The following is a 14,039-nucleotide window of genomic DNA, read 5'->3' as shown; positions in this document are numbered from 1 at the left end:
AACGTTTCTAGCCTTACTTTGGCACGAAGGGCTATTCTGTTTTTTGCCTTAACCCTAATTTCATAGCACAGTAACAGGTCATGAAGAGTAAAAGGTTCCTCCCATGACGTTGTCACTCTGTCAACGACACTCAAGATTCTTCAAACTTGGGGCGTTATTTGCCCTGGGCTGATCTGATAGTCTCTAGCTATAGGGGAGAATGGTAGGCGAAAACCTATCTTGAAAGGATATTCATAGAGAACCACCCAATTACTTGGGCACGTCTCAGGCTGTTCGTGAGGTTCTACGTTTCTAAGGACGGTGTAGGTCGGAAGATTCCCTAATTCTAGAAATTTCATCATATCCTCCTGAGTCATAGTGGATTGTTCATCTTCAAAATCAGTTTTCTTTTCCACCACTTTCTCTTTTCCTTTTGATTTTTTCTTGGTTTTTCACAAAATTTCTAATGCTACGTCTACTGGGGGCCATAAGTGCGGTTGGATAAAGAAAAATTAAGAAATAAAATTCGATAGTGGCGAGAAATTACCTGGTGCTGAAGAGCGATTCCGGCAAAGTTCAGAGGAGATTTCTAGAGCGCAGTCGATTGTTTGAGGAGAGAGAAAAAGGTGGCGTAAAGTTTTGAATTATTTGGCACGGCTTTTATAGCCACGGTGGTAATCATTAGATCTACAACAGATAAGTCATTAATTGCATGGTTTTAAGTTATATTTTGCACGCTGACCCTTGCATCACTTTCGCTAATTTTTTTATCAAAATCAGTTGATTACTCATTTTTCTTATATGTTAGCAACAGTCCAACACAGTGACGTTTGTGTTAATTTTTGTGTTTTGCATCTGATGAAAGTTGTATTTAACTAACAATTGTCTTATGAATCTTGGACTCTCCCCATTTCAACAATTGGGGGCAAACTGCTATGGCTGAATTTTCAGGTTGACATTGACACAACGATGTTAAGACTTTGATGTTGTGACATAAGACCAGCGGCATTATGATAACGCAAAGACTGGGTCAATGAAGTCCAAACTACTTGTCCAAGAATGATGGAGTTGAGTTAGCACTATGCTCTACCAACGGGAATAAAGGAATTAAGTAGTTGCAAGAAGTAAGGAAGCTGTTACAATTGCACGAGCTTTGGGTGGAGGAGCTCCGAGATTCCGGCAAGTGTCTGTTGATGTAAATCTAGTTTGTAGCAATAGTATTTAAGTAGAGAAAAGGCCATATAAAATATCATCTGAATTACAAGAGAAAAATACATAAGAAAAAGGCATTTAATATTCTTGTTTTGATACATTGCTCATACTTAGATCTGATAACTAAGGCTGTCACGATTGTTGTTCATCTTAGACGACGGTCACTGATAGTGTATTGGTGGAATCATCTCCACCCGCGGTTTTTACCCACCTTCATGGGGTTTTCTGCGTCACCATTTCTCTGTGTCACTTCCCTGAAATTCCCCTTTGCATTCATTTCATATCTTGATCATACAAACATCTATTGTTGTGGTCCCTGATTTCAATCCTGTCGCTAAGGCAAAATTTAGCATAAACAATCTACACCATACTTCAGATGGTTTGATGTGTAAGTTGAAGGTTTTGTATGCAGTTGCTCATCATCCTTTATCTATTACTAGTCAAGTCTCCGTTAGCAAGGTTGGTAGTTCATCCGCCGGCCTGGGTGCATCAATTAGGGAGCTAACTTTTCAAAATGATGAAAATTATAATTTGGAAGGTAATGATAATTAAGATAATTGGGATTATGTATATTTTATTTTATATGTTGATTTTTTATTTTTCTTTCAGTTGCGCAATTAGATAATAGCTATAGTGGTAGTAGAAGGAAGAGGAGTGTTTTTCGTTTGGGAGGTAGTAGAAGGGAAAGCAGTGTTTGGAAGCTAGTGCCAACACTAGGGAAAGGAAAGGCAAGGCAATTTGGTTGCCCTTTTCTTGTTGTACATCGGGTGACGCATAATGCATAATCGGATGGGTAGATTTTATAACTTAATTACTCTTGTCTTGTTAATCTAGAATTATTTTGTCTAAGCTAAGTACTCAAGTCATATGAATGTCACTTGAGATTTAATGTTCAGAACATGTACATACCAATTTAAAACATGCTCATTTTTAAAACATAAGGAACGAAAATTCAAAAAACTTAAAAGTGACATTAATTACTGAAAATTACGAAGGAACAAAGAAATAGCACAAAATTAAATGAAATTATGATTCGAATAATTCGACAAAATAATGTATAAAATTAGAAAATTGAAAAATAAACTCAATTTCAACATCATACCTTTGAAATAAACCTAAAATAGGAAATCTAAAAAAATGGGCGAAGATAATAAATGATATTGTCTAACCTATCATGAATCGAACAAATTTGATGACAATGTGATGTATCTTGTAATAATTTGGCGAAAACACTGAAATTAAAGAAAGAAGAAAGAAGAGTTGTGACTTGTGAGAAATGTTTGGACAGAGAGAGAGTAAATAGTGTGAAAGGAGGAAGGGGTTTATTAAAAGTCCTATTGAAATTACGAAAATGTCATTACTATGTTATTCATTTTGGGCAGTCAAATTTTATCAAAAAATTGAATTTTAATAATCCAACCTTTAAGTGAAATTCTTAAAACAATCCCACTTTTGAGTTATTTAATAATGATCCATCCTTTTAAAGGTATCTTCTCATAATGGTCCTTCATCAGTTGTTTGTGACAATTGTGATACGTGTCACTCTCATTGATTATATTATTTTTCTAACTTTACTTTAAATTAATTAAGAAAACCCCCTCTATCTCCTCCCCCACCCCTACTGCCTCTTAACCTTACTTTAAATTAATTAAGAGAACCCCCTCTATCTCCTCCCCCACCCCTACTGCCTCTTAACCATTTTTTGTCACCGAACTTCATCTCCATTCTTCTCTTCCCCCATTTTCCCGTTGCACCTCTTTCTCTCTCCTAAACTCCCCCTTAAAACCATCTCCTTGGATACACCAAAGCCATACGTTCGTTGAGGAGGCATGGTGGAGAGTATAAAGAAGATGTGGCATACTAGTGAGGAGGAGAGAAGGGGAAGACAAAGGGTGAGTAAGGGCTTAGAAAGAGAGAGAGAGAGAGAGAGAGAGAGAGAGAGTGGAGAAAAGTGAGAGAGCATGAAGCAGAGGAGAGAGGAGAGAGGAGGAAGGAGGGCTAAAGGTCAGAGGTAGAGAGAAGGTATGCGAGTGAGCGGCACTAGCATTCGGAGGTTGCAGTGGTGATGGGCGGCACCACTCAGATTAGCAGGTCAAATTCCTTGGAAGGAGGGAATGGTAATGGAAACATCACCCCCAAAGAGCCCCTAGTGAGGTTTGATCTCATGACCTTGAAGTCATGAAGTCAAACATTTACCACTAAGCATGTATTTGTGTTCTTTACTTGAAATCAAAATCTAATACACCTAAAAGTGCACCTCGCATGACGGGAGTCGCATGCCTTTGCTACCCGTCTAGGCTCGAAAGAACCTTAGTGCCTCGCCGTCTAGGCTCAAAGGAACCTTAGTGCCTCACGCCTAGGCATAAGCATATGGAATCTGGATCCTCTAGAAAGCCGGAATCTAGATCCTCTAGAAAGCCCAATGCCAAAAGAAGTCATCCTCAGTATATCCTCAGGAGTGTGCTTACAAAGAATTGCTTTTGCTACATTTTTTCCAAGTATATTCCAAATCAGCTACCAGGTTGGTCGCCACTCTTACAATGAGATCGTCCCGTCAATGAATGACATCATATTCTGAACAATGCCACCAGCCATTAAAATAATAAATAATTGGATAAGACTATCACCGCCCATCAAGCTGGCAATAATAGTCTTATGGATAGCAGATGCAGATTCTGAACAGAGAAGATAGATTCTACAGCTATGGTACTGTTTGTTCCACTAACAAACTATATTCGCCATTTATTTGAAGCATCAAAAGCAACAAACAAGACTTGGTAACATGTCTTACCTTTGATTTCTTCCTCTGCCCATAGAAATTATGTATGATGATGTTCCAACATAGGGTAGAAGAAGAAGAACTAACTTATCTACCCAGCAAGAAATAATTCAAAATATAAAAAGAACACAACAGAAATCCCAGTGAATGATGTCTCTGGTAATGGCTGATTCAATTGGGTAAGAGCGAGATGTAACTCCAATCGCAGGCTGCAGTATCTATGCTGACAGACATGAAAATAAAAAATGTTATTATATTTTGTTTTCGGCAAAACAAAAGTACAAATATCTAAAAAGGCGGAGAAAAAATTCACACAAGATATCCAATCTTAAATACAAATGTTTTGGCAAGGTTGTTTCTGAAACATACTTCAGTGATAAAGAATCAACAAAAAAAACCCCTACTTTAGAAGCTTATGGTGTCCATTATACTCCCTCCATTTCCTAAAGATCTTCCTCTTTCCGTTTAAGTGTGTTTCCAAAATATCTTCCTTCTTTTACTTTATTCCTTATTTGGAACTTTTTTTCCCCTTTTTACCCTCTCATATCCCTATCATATTTATATTATTAATTCAGTTTTACTCCCTTTCTCTCTCCTACTTTAACCCCTTTTTGTTTGTTTATTTATCTTAACCTTTCTCTACCCCACACCCCACACCCCACACAAATTTTATCCTCATTGGTATCTGTAGTAACAGTAACAAGGAAGATCTTTTGGAAACGGAGGGAGTAAACAGCATGCATATATCTATGACCAGCATCATAATTCCACCCTCAACATGTTTTGTGCTAAATTAATGATCAAATCTGAGTATTCAAGGCTCAGATTTCTTATGCAATTGAAGCAAAAACTAAAGCAATGTTCACTTGCTGAAAAAAAATCAGTTCACTGGTCTTTTGGACATTATCAGAATGCAAGGCACAAAAACAGCAGTAACAGATAACAAATTCAAAACTAAAGCCCTGTTTTGTCCCTTACCTCCCCCCCCCCCCTTTTCAGAACTAGGTCACTTAATTAAACATACCAATCAGCATGTTATGTAAAAGCCATAAAGGCAATATGGTAATGGAATGTAGTAACAGTAACAAGGAAGATCTTTTGGAAACGGAGGGAGTAAACAGCATGCATATATCTATGACCAGCATCATAATTCCACCCTCAACATGTTTTGTGCTAAATTAATGATCAAATCTGAGTATTCAAGGCTCAGAGTTTCTTATGCAATTGAAGCAAAAACTAAAGCAATGTTCACTTGCTGAAAAAAAATCAGTTCACTGGTCTTTTGGACATTATCAGAATGCAAGGCACAAAAACAGCAGTAACAGATAACAAATTCAAAACTAAAGCCCTGTTTTGTCCCTTACCTCCCCCCCCCCCCCCCCCTTTTCAGAACTAGGTCACTTAATTAAACATACCAATCAGCATGTTATGTAAAAGCCATAAAGGCAATATGGTAATGGAATCTGAATATGAAATGGATATAGAGAGATCTTGCAACACGTTTAGAGACTAGGAAACGAAACAAACAATAAGACAATAGCCGAAGCTAGAAAACATACAGAGTGAGAAACATCGCATTGACCTCATCATACCAAAGTAAGCAAAGTCCGCAAACCAAGAAAAGAACTTAAAATAATCAGAAGGTGAAAGGTAAATTTCCAGTCACATAAAAGAAACAAACACTAAATTGATCGAATTTCGAGCACACAAACAAAACAAAAGAACCCTATATGGATCAAATTTTAAGCACATAAAAATCTTAAATGAATCAAACTTTCAAGCAAAAATCCTGTATCAATCTAGAATGGAGCATAGAGAGTAGAGAGAGAGAGAGAGAGAGAGAGTACCAGATTGCCTAATGAGAGAGCAAAGCCTTCCAGTGAGATATCTTCCCGTTGCCCAGTGACAAGTGAGGAGATAATGTTTTGGAGGGATGAAAATCCACCACTCCTTGTAATTGTGAGATTAACTAAAAGACGTTTTGTTGGTTAGAAAGTGTAACTTCAATCCAAAATTCCATCTTACTATCTGGATCTAAACCAAACAACGGATCAGAAGAACACATTAATCTCAACTAAACACCGCCTAAAATGCAAATGCAGTTCCAAAATCTGGTAACCAATTTGCAATTCTTGAGGCTTGTACAATCATTAGTGATGAGCTAGAGTAGCTCCTCTATAAGAGAATGACACAATAAACAAATCTTTACTCGAAGCACACCAGACTGATGTATTCTTTCAGCTCATCCCCTGCACCTAAATTTTCCCCACGTTTATCCTCCTTCAAGCATCAAAAATAATTCTGGAAGAGACCTGGTAGATTTTTTTCTCCCGTTGTTGGGTACAGGATTAAAATGGATTGCAATTCTGTGGTGATACCTGCTTTCGCACTTTTCATATTGTTTGTAGGGCGCATAGCCTGGATTGTTGCACATACCCCAACTGGTGGCTCCAAATGCCTATACCAACCTCAAAATGCACTGCATCACACTTTCCCAACATCCACGATCTGGTGGTAAATAGATTAATGGGTGATGGAAAGGTTGGTCATCTTGATGCTACCATTAGTGAACACAAAGCAGATGAAAACAAAGTTTAAGACAGAGATTACGGAAGGGGCTATGTGGTATGTGCACATACCCAGTGGCCACTTGGTGACTATAAAATATACAGCATATTTCATTTCAAAAAACTGCGCCCTATATATCTGCTCCAGTTCAGACTGTATATATTCACCCTCATGAGTGACAGCAACAATCTATTTCTGCTGAGACCACCGTTTAATGTTCATATTTTCAATTTGGGCTCCAGAGTCCAAACAAACTTGCCAATACCCACTTGGGCTGCAGATGTAGTGCACTCATGCTGAGCTAAAATTGGTCCAATACCCATTGCCTCTCAAGCTCACTAAATCATTTTCATCATCTCCACCTTTTTTTCCTGCCAAAAGAAATAAATAAACAAAATTTATATTGAAAAAAAAAGAAAAAGATATAATCAAGTTGTGCCACTCGTGGGGTTAAATAGAGGTGAACGCCGGATCTTTTTCATTCGCATCAACAGAAATTCAAATCAGGTTAATGAAGAGATAGCCTTGCTCTCGTAGTTGCTAGGGACTTATCTGTGATCAATTTCCCAAGTTCCTAAATTATCATGAACACCTCCACAAAATTACAAGAGTTCACGCAAATTTAGAAGTTCAACTATGAGATGTACCTCTGCTCGATAAATAATCACTTTAAATCTTACAGCTAAAGAAGCATAGGTGCAACAGGCCCACCTAGGCAAGCATGCATGCACGCTAGCATGCTACATCATGTGTGCTACCAGTATTTGAAATGCTTAACACACAGGCGACACTTAAAACTATCACATGCCTGGCATATAAACAATGAACTCAATTACTTATAAAATTACCAAAACTAAATATCAGAGACTCTTAATCTGCAGAAAGCATCATTTATAGAAATGTTGGGCCAAAAGAAATGCCATTTTCTCAAACTTCTAGTTTTAAACCACCTCGCTCCCCTCCCTTTCAATGATAAATAAGTCCAAGAGGCCTCCAGATGAAATGAACATGGCTTATAACTCATCCTCCCTCCATTCCTATTTGTTCTTCCTGCTTTACCCATTAGGATGTTATCAAAAGTTTTTTCTATAGAGAATATTAACTTATTTGGACAGTAAAAAGTAAAAAGGAAAAAGGAAAAAGGAAAGTACCAAAAAGTAAGAGAGACATACTAGAAAGTAAGAGAGAAGTTCCAAAAGTAAGAAAGGAGTTCCATAGGTTTGATCAAGTTGTTCTTATCAATTTCGTCTATTATTTTGTGGCTTTCCTAGGCTACATTTTAGAGTGGCATATAGTGTGATTGGCTCAAAAAGCTTTGTTCTTTTCACCTTAGATATATAAGTATGAGGAAGTTTGTATAAGTTTTAATAAAAGCTTCCCAATAGTTTCCAGATAATAAAGCTTTCAAGCTCATGTTTAAGGGCCAAAATTCTGAGAACTCCTTTTAGAAATCGTTGCAGAAGATTAAAAATGCCAAGCCAAGGTGGATGATCCATGGGTTTGAAATATCACAACAGAGACAACGTGCACCATCTCCGAAACTACCAGAACATCCCTAACAAGTCTCCAGCCACCACCACATAACAACTTCCCTCTTCCCAACAAAAATAACCATCCATATAAGCTCAAACTACCACATCAAAATTCCACAACCCTCCCCTAACCCAAAAGTAAAACCACAGGACCGTAACTGATCAAAACCAATCAATATTAGAACTCTTCAATCCTTCCTTAGTTCCTTCCCTAAAACTCGGTTTCACTTCTACTGTCTTCTTTCCAAGGTATCTTTTTAGTCTCTTTCTTTCAGAAGAGTTGTTTGCAACAGTGATATGATACACCTAATTCCTTGCAAGACTAACATTACCATTAAGTTAATGATCAACCAAAAACCCGATTACTTAGTCTTTTCAATAAATGTTCACAATCCATCCATAAGGTTTTGCAATTTCTACACATATCGTATGCTGCCCCATTAAGTCTAAAAGCTTGTCTGTAGCACTCAAAGCTTATATATGTGTAGATAAGAATGTATGAGAAGTAGGAAAATAAGATATTCTCAAATATTTCAAATAAGGCAGTGGCTAGGTCACTGTGCCCTACATCACTGTCTGAAGGGTATTAGTCTGTCTATTGGACTAGATAGACCCAAGAGTTTGAGGTGGCCAATTACTGTAGAGTCTAGAGATTTGATGGTTTCCACACCAAGTTTGTACATCAAAAACTGAAAGTTTACTCCACAACATAAACTACTGTTAGCAACACACAACACCCTCATCCCTAGGCATAGAGATGAACAAAAGGATTTGCATTAATGGTTTAGTTTAGCTTTCATTGAACAAGGAAGAAACATAGGAACAAAAAGAATCACCATAATTTTTGCTCATATAAAGAATCCTGATGGAAGTTGTGACTAGAAGTAATGCACTCACCAGATAGCAGCCGAGCAATCTTACAGTAGAAACAAATAGGCCAGCTATGTAGCTCCGATTAAGTACCAAGGTAAGAACGATAATATTTTGTATCGGTTTTGACATCCCTTCTTATCATGTCATCCCTTAGTAAAGCAGCCTTCTTAACATCTCCAGATAATTGACAGCCGGAGATCATTAATTTATAAGCTACTGTGTCAGGGTATATGCCCTCACTCAGCATGGAGTCCCATATCCTAAAAGCTTCCTGCATATTACCACCTTTACAGTACTCGTACATTATAGTGGAATAGCTCACGCAATCAGGTCTGATACCATTTTCTATCATTTCCCTGATCAGCTCAACTGCCTCCTCAATCCTACCAAGTTTGCAAAAACCATGTATTAAAATATTGAATGTGACTGTGTTGGCTGAAGAGCCTTTAAGCATTAATTTGTGAAGCTCTATAGCATTTTCCATATTTCCTATACTCGTGTAGTAGCTAAGGAAGCATCCACAAGTAATCTGACTTGGGTTGGTGTTACTTGTGAGCATTTTGTTGAAGATAACATGTGCCTTATTTACATATCCCAATCTACATAAGCCATTGATAAGTGCAGTGTACGTAACAACATTAGGCTCACATCCTTCACTGATCATTATATCCCAAAGTTGGAATGCCTTCTTGAGATTTCCAGCCTTAGTGTAGGCATCAATTATACTTGTATAAATCACACTGTCAGGCTTCAATCCCTTGTAATTTATCTCCTTTAAAATCAGCAATAGTTTTTCCCTATCATTCTGTTTAAGTGTAGCGTCAATAAGTATTGCATAACAGACAAGATCTATCTTGATTTGTCTTTCCAACATCTCACCATACACACACAACGCATCATGTATTCTTCCCTCCTTGCAGTACCCTTGCAAAAGGGCACTGAAACACATCTCATTCAGTTCAAAATGCTCCTTATGAAGCCCATCCACCAAATTTTGGGCTTCAAATACCCTGCCAGCAGAGCAGAGCCCAGATATCAAGGACCTATACGTGTAAGTGTCAGGAACAAGACCCTTTTCCAACATTTCATTCAGCAAATGGAAACCTTTAGAGATATCACCTTCCTTACAGTAGCCATCAATCATAACATTATAGGTCACCTCATTAGGGAAAACACCTCTTCCAACCATTTCCTTAAACAAGTTATTTGCATCATCCATCCTCTTTGCACGAAAAAGGCCATTGATTAATGCAGTATATGTATAAGTATTTGGTGCAATGCCCTTTCCTGTCATCTCATGGTAGATCCTAAATGCATTATTGAGTTCTCCTCCTCCGCAATATCCACTAATCAAGGATGTATAAGTTACCACAGTTGGTTTCAGTTCCTTACTGATCATTTCTTTAAAAAGATACTCGGCAGTGTTCAACTTCCCAAACTTACAATGCCCATGAATCAAAGAATTGTAAGCATAGTCAGTGATTTTTACTCTTGCTTCTGACATTTTGATAAGTAACTTTAGTGCATCATCCAACCTACCTTGCTTGCAAGACAAGTCAATCATGGCTAAAAAAGTAACTTCATTCGGGGTCAATCCTCTGAGTTCCATGCTTTTAAACAGTGACTCTGCCTGTTCTAGTTTACCATCTTTCCAAAGAGAATTAATCAGAGCAGTGTAAGCAAACACATTAGGCACAACTGCAAGCTCTGCCAATTCATTAACCAAATTAAAAGCATCCACAACCTTCCCCTTCTTCCTAAGCCCTTCAACAAGAGTAGAAACCACACCCTCACTCGGAACAAACCCCAGTTTAACCATTTCTCTCGTCATTTCCACCCCACTCACATACTCTTCAGCTTGGCATAACCCAAGCACCAGCGTACAATAAGTGATCACATCGGCTCTCAACCCCTTTTGACCCAGCAAACTCTTGATCTCGACACCTTCCCAAACCCTCTGATTCTTACACAGCCCGCGTATTAACACATTATATGTTACAACACTCAACTCGCAACCGCTCACCTCCATCTGGCGGACTACGTCCAGTGCCCTGTCTACCTCTCTGCACTCACACAAACTGCGAATCACAGCCGTATATATATAAACATCAGGACGAAAACTATCAAAACCATACGAAACCTGTTGGAAAAATTCAAGAACTAAACGAAATCTCCGAATACCAATTAAAGCATGAAATAAAGCACTGAGAGTCCTAACCTCAGGAACAAACCCATGCTCCAGCATAAGCTTAACAACAACACCACCCTCCACTGGCCTCCTGCATTGCACGTAATTCTGGGTCACCAATTCAAACCCCAGAAACGACACGAAACCGTAATCCTTAAACACCGCAAAGAATTCACCAAAAATCTGAGCCGCATTACAATGATGGTGATGAATTAGGGTTTGCACAAGAGAAGATGCAGGCCAGAAAAGATTGGAGTGAACTAGAGCATGAACAAGGATAGCAAACGACGTCGTTGAATGAGAGAAATCGTAGTGCAGACCTAGGAAATTGAAGAAGCGAAGAGCTAACCTTGGATTATCTAGGGTTTGTAGCAATACCTTTTCGACATGGTGAGGTTGAGGTTGAAGGTTTTGATTGAAGATGGCGGATTTCCATAGATTGTGAGGTTTTTTACGGATGATAGAGGTTAATTCGCGCACCATTTTTGAATCTGGTTCTGTTACATTTTCGTTTCCGCCATTGTTGTGAGTTAAGGTGGTGGAATTGAGTTTCAGGCAAGTATTGAAGGTGGAGATTCGTCGCCATTGTAGAGTTCTGATGATGACCGCCATTTTAGCTTCCACAGCTAAAGTCGTAGTGGCTGTATACTAGGTGGTGCTGCTCAACTGCTCAACTGCTCATGGTCATGGATTTGGGTTGAAGTAACTAGACTGATGCTCCGGGCGTATGATGTTTTCCTAGAAAATTGTTTTTCTCTATTTTCAATTTTATATTGCTTGATTGGCAAAAGAGTGTAAAATCATTTTTCTTTGGGTAAAATTACCCTCACAATGATGGAAAATCATTTTTCCTTCAAAATGAAGGGAAAACTATTTTTCTTACGTCTCTTGTACATTTCTTTTACCAGTTCGTCTTGCAAGAGACCGCCTAATTATAAGTTATAATTAGACAGGCCCAGGCCCAATACCATTTACCCATAGCGCCCATTAGCTTACAATCCATAAACCCAACCAAAAACAAAAATAAATGAAACTGTAAACGCCATTGATGCGTTTCAAAACCTCAAACTGCAAGCTCTCTCTTCTCTCTCTTCACTCTCTTCATTTCAGATTGGTTTTTGCCCAAAAATCGCTCATAAACACTCGAAAACTCACCAAATTTCATTCTCTTTGTTGTTTGTTGAAGAACACCAAAATTTCAGCTGGGTTTTTGCCCAAAAATCGCCAAAAAAAGGCTCAAAAACGCTCCAAATTTCAAAGAAATTTCAATCTCTTTGTTGTTTGTTGAAGAACACCGAAAATTCAGTTGGATAATTGTTTCGAAAAGTTTAGTAAGCAATTTCGAGTTGATTTTTTATCTAAATTCAGTTTGTAGCTTAGATTCTTCAATAATTTGCATATGTGTGTTAAATTTGAGCAAACTTAGGGTTTTGTTTGGTGGAAAATCACTTATAGAGTAAAATTTGAACTTAAATTCAGCTTAATTTGGTGGAAAATTAACTTATATTCAGTTTGTATCTTAGATTCTTCAATCTCTCAAATTCAGTTTGTATCTTAGATTCTTCAATCTCTCAAATTATCTTTCTTGTTTGTTTATTTCCATCAATGTGTAACTTAATTGTTGTGGAAATACAGTAGATGATGTAGTTGGGGAGTGGAAAATTGCAAATGTTCATATGAATTGCTTACTGGAGCATTTGACATATAATTGTTGAGTAACAAATGTACTATTGCAAAACATCAAAATTATTGTACTTCATGTTGCATCTTAATGGCAAGAACAACATCCTCAAACTTCATGTTTCCCACTGCTGACTAGCTTGTGCACTACTTGACAATTAAAATGCACATGGGAGTTGAGTTAATTATTCTAGATTGCATATATTAATATTCAGTTATTAATAACCACTTTAAGTCATTTAGTAACCAGTTTAGGTTGATTTGTGATAAGTTTCATTCCATCACTTTGCATATTATTATTCTAGCCAAGTTCCTATTTTGTTTTCTAAGTATCATTGTTTTATGTTCAAACAATTTAAAGTATACTAAAGGAAAGAAATCAACTGAATTAGCTAGTATTAGTGTATTTGTAACTACTTTAATTCATTTAGTAACCAGTTTAGGTTGATTTGTGATAAGTTTCATTCCATCACTTTGCATATTATTATTCTAGCCAAGTTCCTATTTTGTTTTCTAAGTATCATTGTTTTATGTTCAAACAATTTAAAGTATACTAAAGGAAAGAAATCAACTGAATTAGCTAGTATTAGTGTATTTGTAACTACTTTAATTCATTTAGTAACCAGTTTAGGTTGATTTGTGATTAGTTTCATTCCATCACTTTGTATATTATTATTCTAGCCAAGTTCCTATTTTATTTTCTAAGTATCATTGTTTTATGTTCAAACAATTTAAAGTATACTAAAGGAAAGAAATCAACTGAATTAGCTAGTATTAGTGTATTTGTAACTACTTTAATTCATTTAGTAACCAGTTTAGGTTGATTTGTGATTAGTTTAATTCAATTATTCCATATTCCTATTTTTGTAACCACTTTAAGTCATTTAGTAACCAGTTTAGGTTGATTTGTGATAAGTTTCATTCCATCACTTTCATATTATTATTCTAGCCAAGTTCCTATTTTGTTTTCTAAGTATCATTGTTTTATGTTCAAACAATTTAAAGTATACTAAAGGAAAGAAATCAACTGAATTAGCTAGTATTAGTGTATTTGTAACTACTTTAATTCATTTAGTAACCAATTTAGGTTGATTTGTGATAAGTTTCATTCCATCACTTTGCATATTATTATTCTAGCCAAGTTCCTATTTTGTTTTCTAAGTATCATTGTTTTATGTTCAAACAATTTAAAGTATACTAAAGGAAAAAATCAACTGAATTAGCTAAG

General features: G+C 36.9%; 1 protein-coding gene across 1 annotated transcript; it reads right to left on the bottom strand.

Annotated features, from left to right (window-relative positions):
* Positions 1–3,978: 3,978 nt before the first annotated feature.
* On the bottom strand, positions 3,979–11,859 carry LOC104896949 (putative pentatricopeptide repeat-containing protein At5g59900). The gene is made up of 3 exons (XM_010683734.3): positions 8,968–11,859; positions 5,818–6,909; positions 3,979–4,193 (listed from the first exon to the last, which is right to left on the bottom strand). Exon 1 carries the CDS (start codon positions 11,741–11,743, stop codon positions 9,026–9,028), a length of 2,718 nt encoding a protein of 905 aa, XP_010682036.2. The 5' UTR covers positions 11,744–11,859; the 3' UTR covers positions 3,979–4,193; positions 5,818–6,909; positions 8,968–9,025.
* Between the last annotated feature and the right edge of the window lie 2,180 nt (positions 11,860–14,039).

Source organism: Beta vulgaris, chromosome 6, assembly GCF_026745355.1.
Source record: "Beta vulgaris subsp. vulgaris cultivar EL10 chromosome 6, EL10.2, whole genome shotgun sequence".
In the NCBI taxonomy this organism is placed as follows: domain Eukaryota; kingdom Viridiplantae; phylum Streptophyta; class Magnoliopsida; order Caryophyllales; family Amaranthaceae; genus Beta; species Beta vulgaris.
The sequence above is the reverse complement of the archived record's forward strand: the minus strand, read 5'-3'. Positions and strand labels throughout refer to the sequence as shown.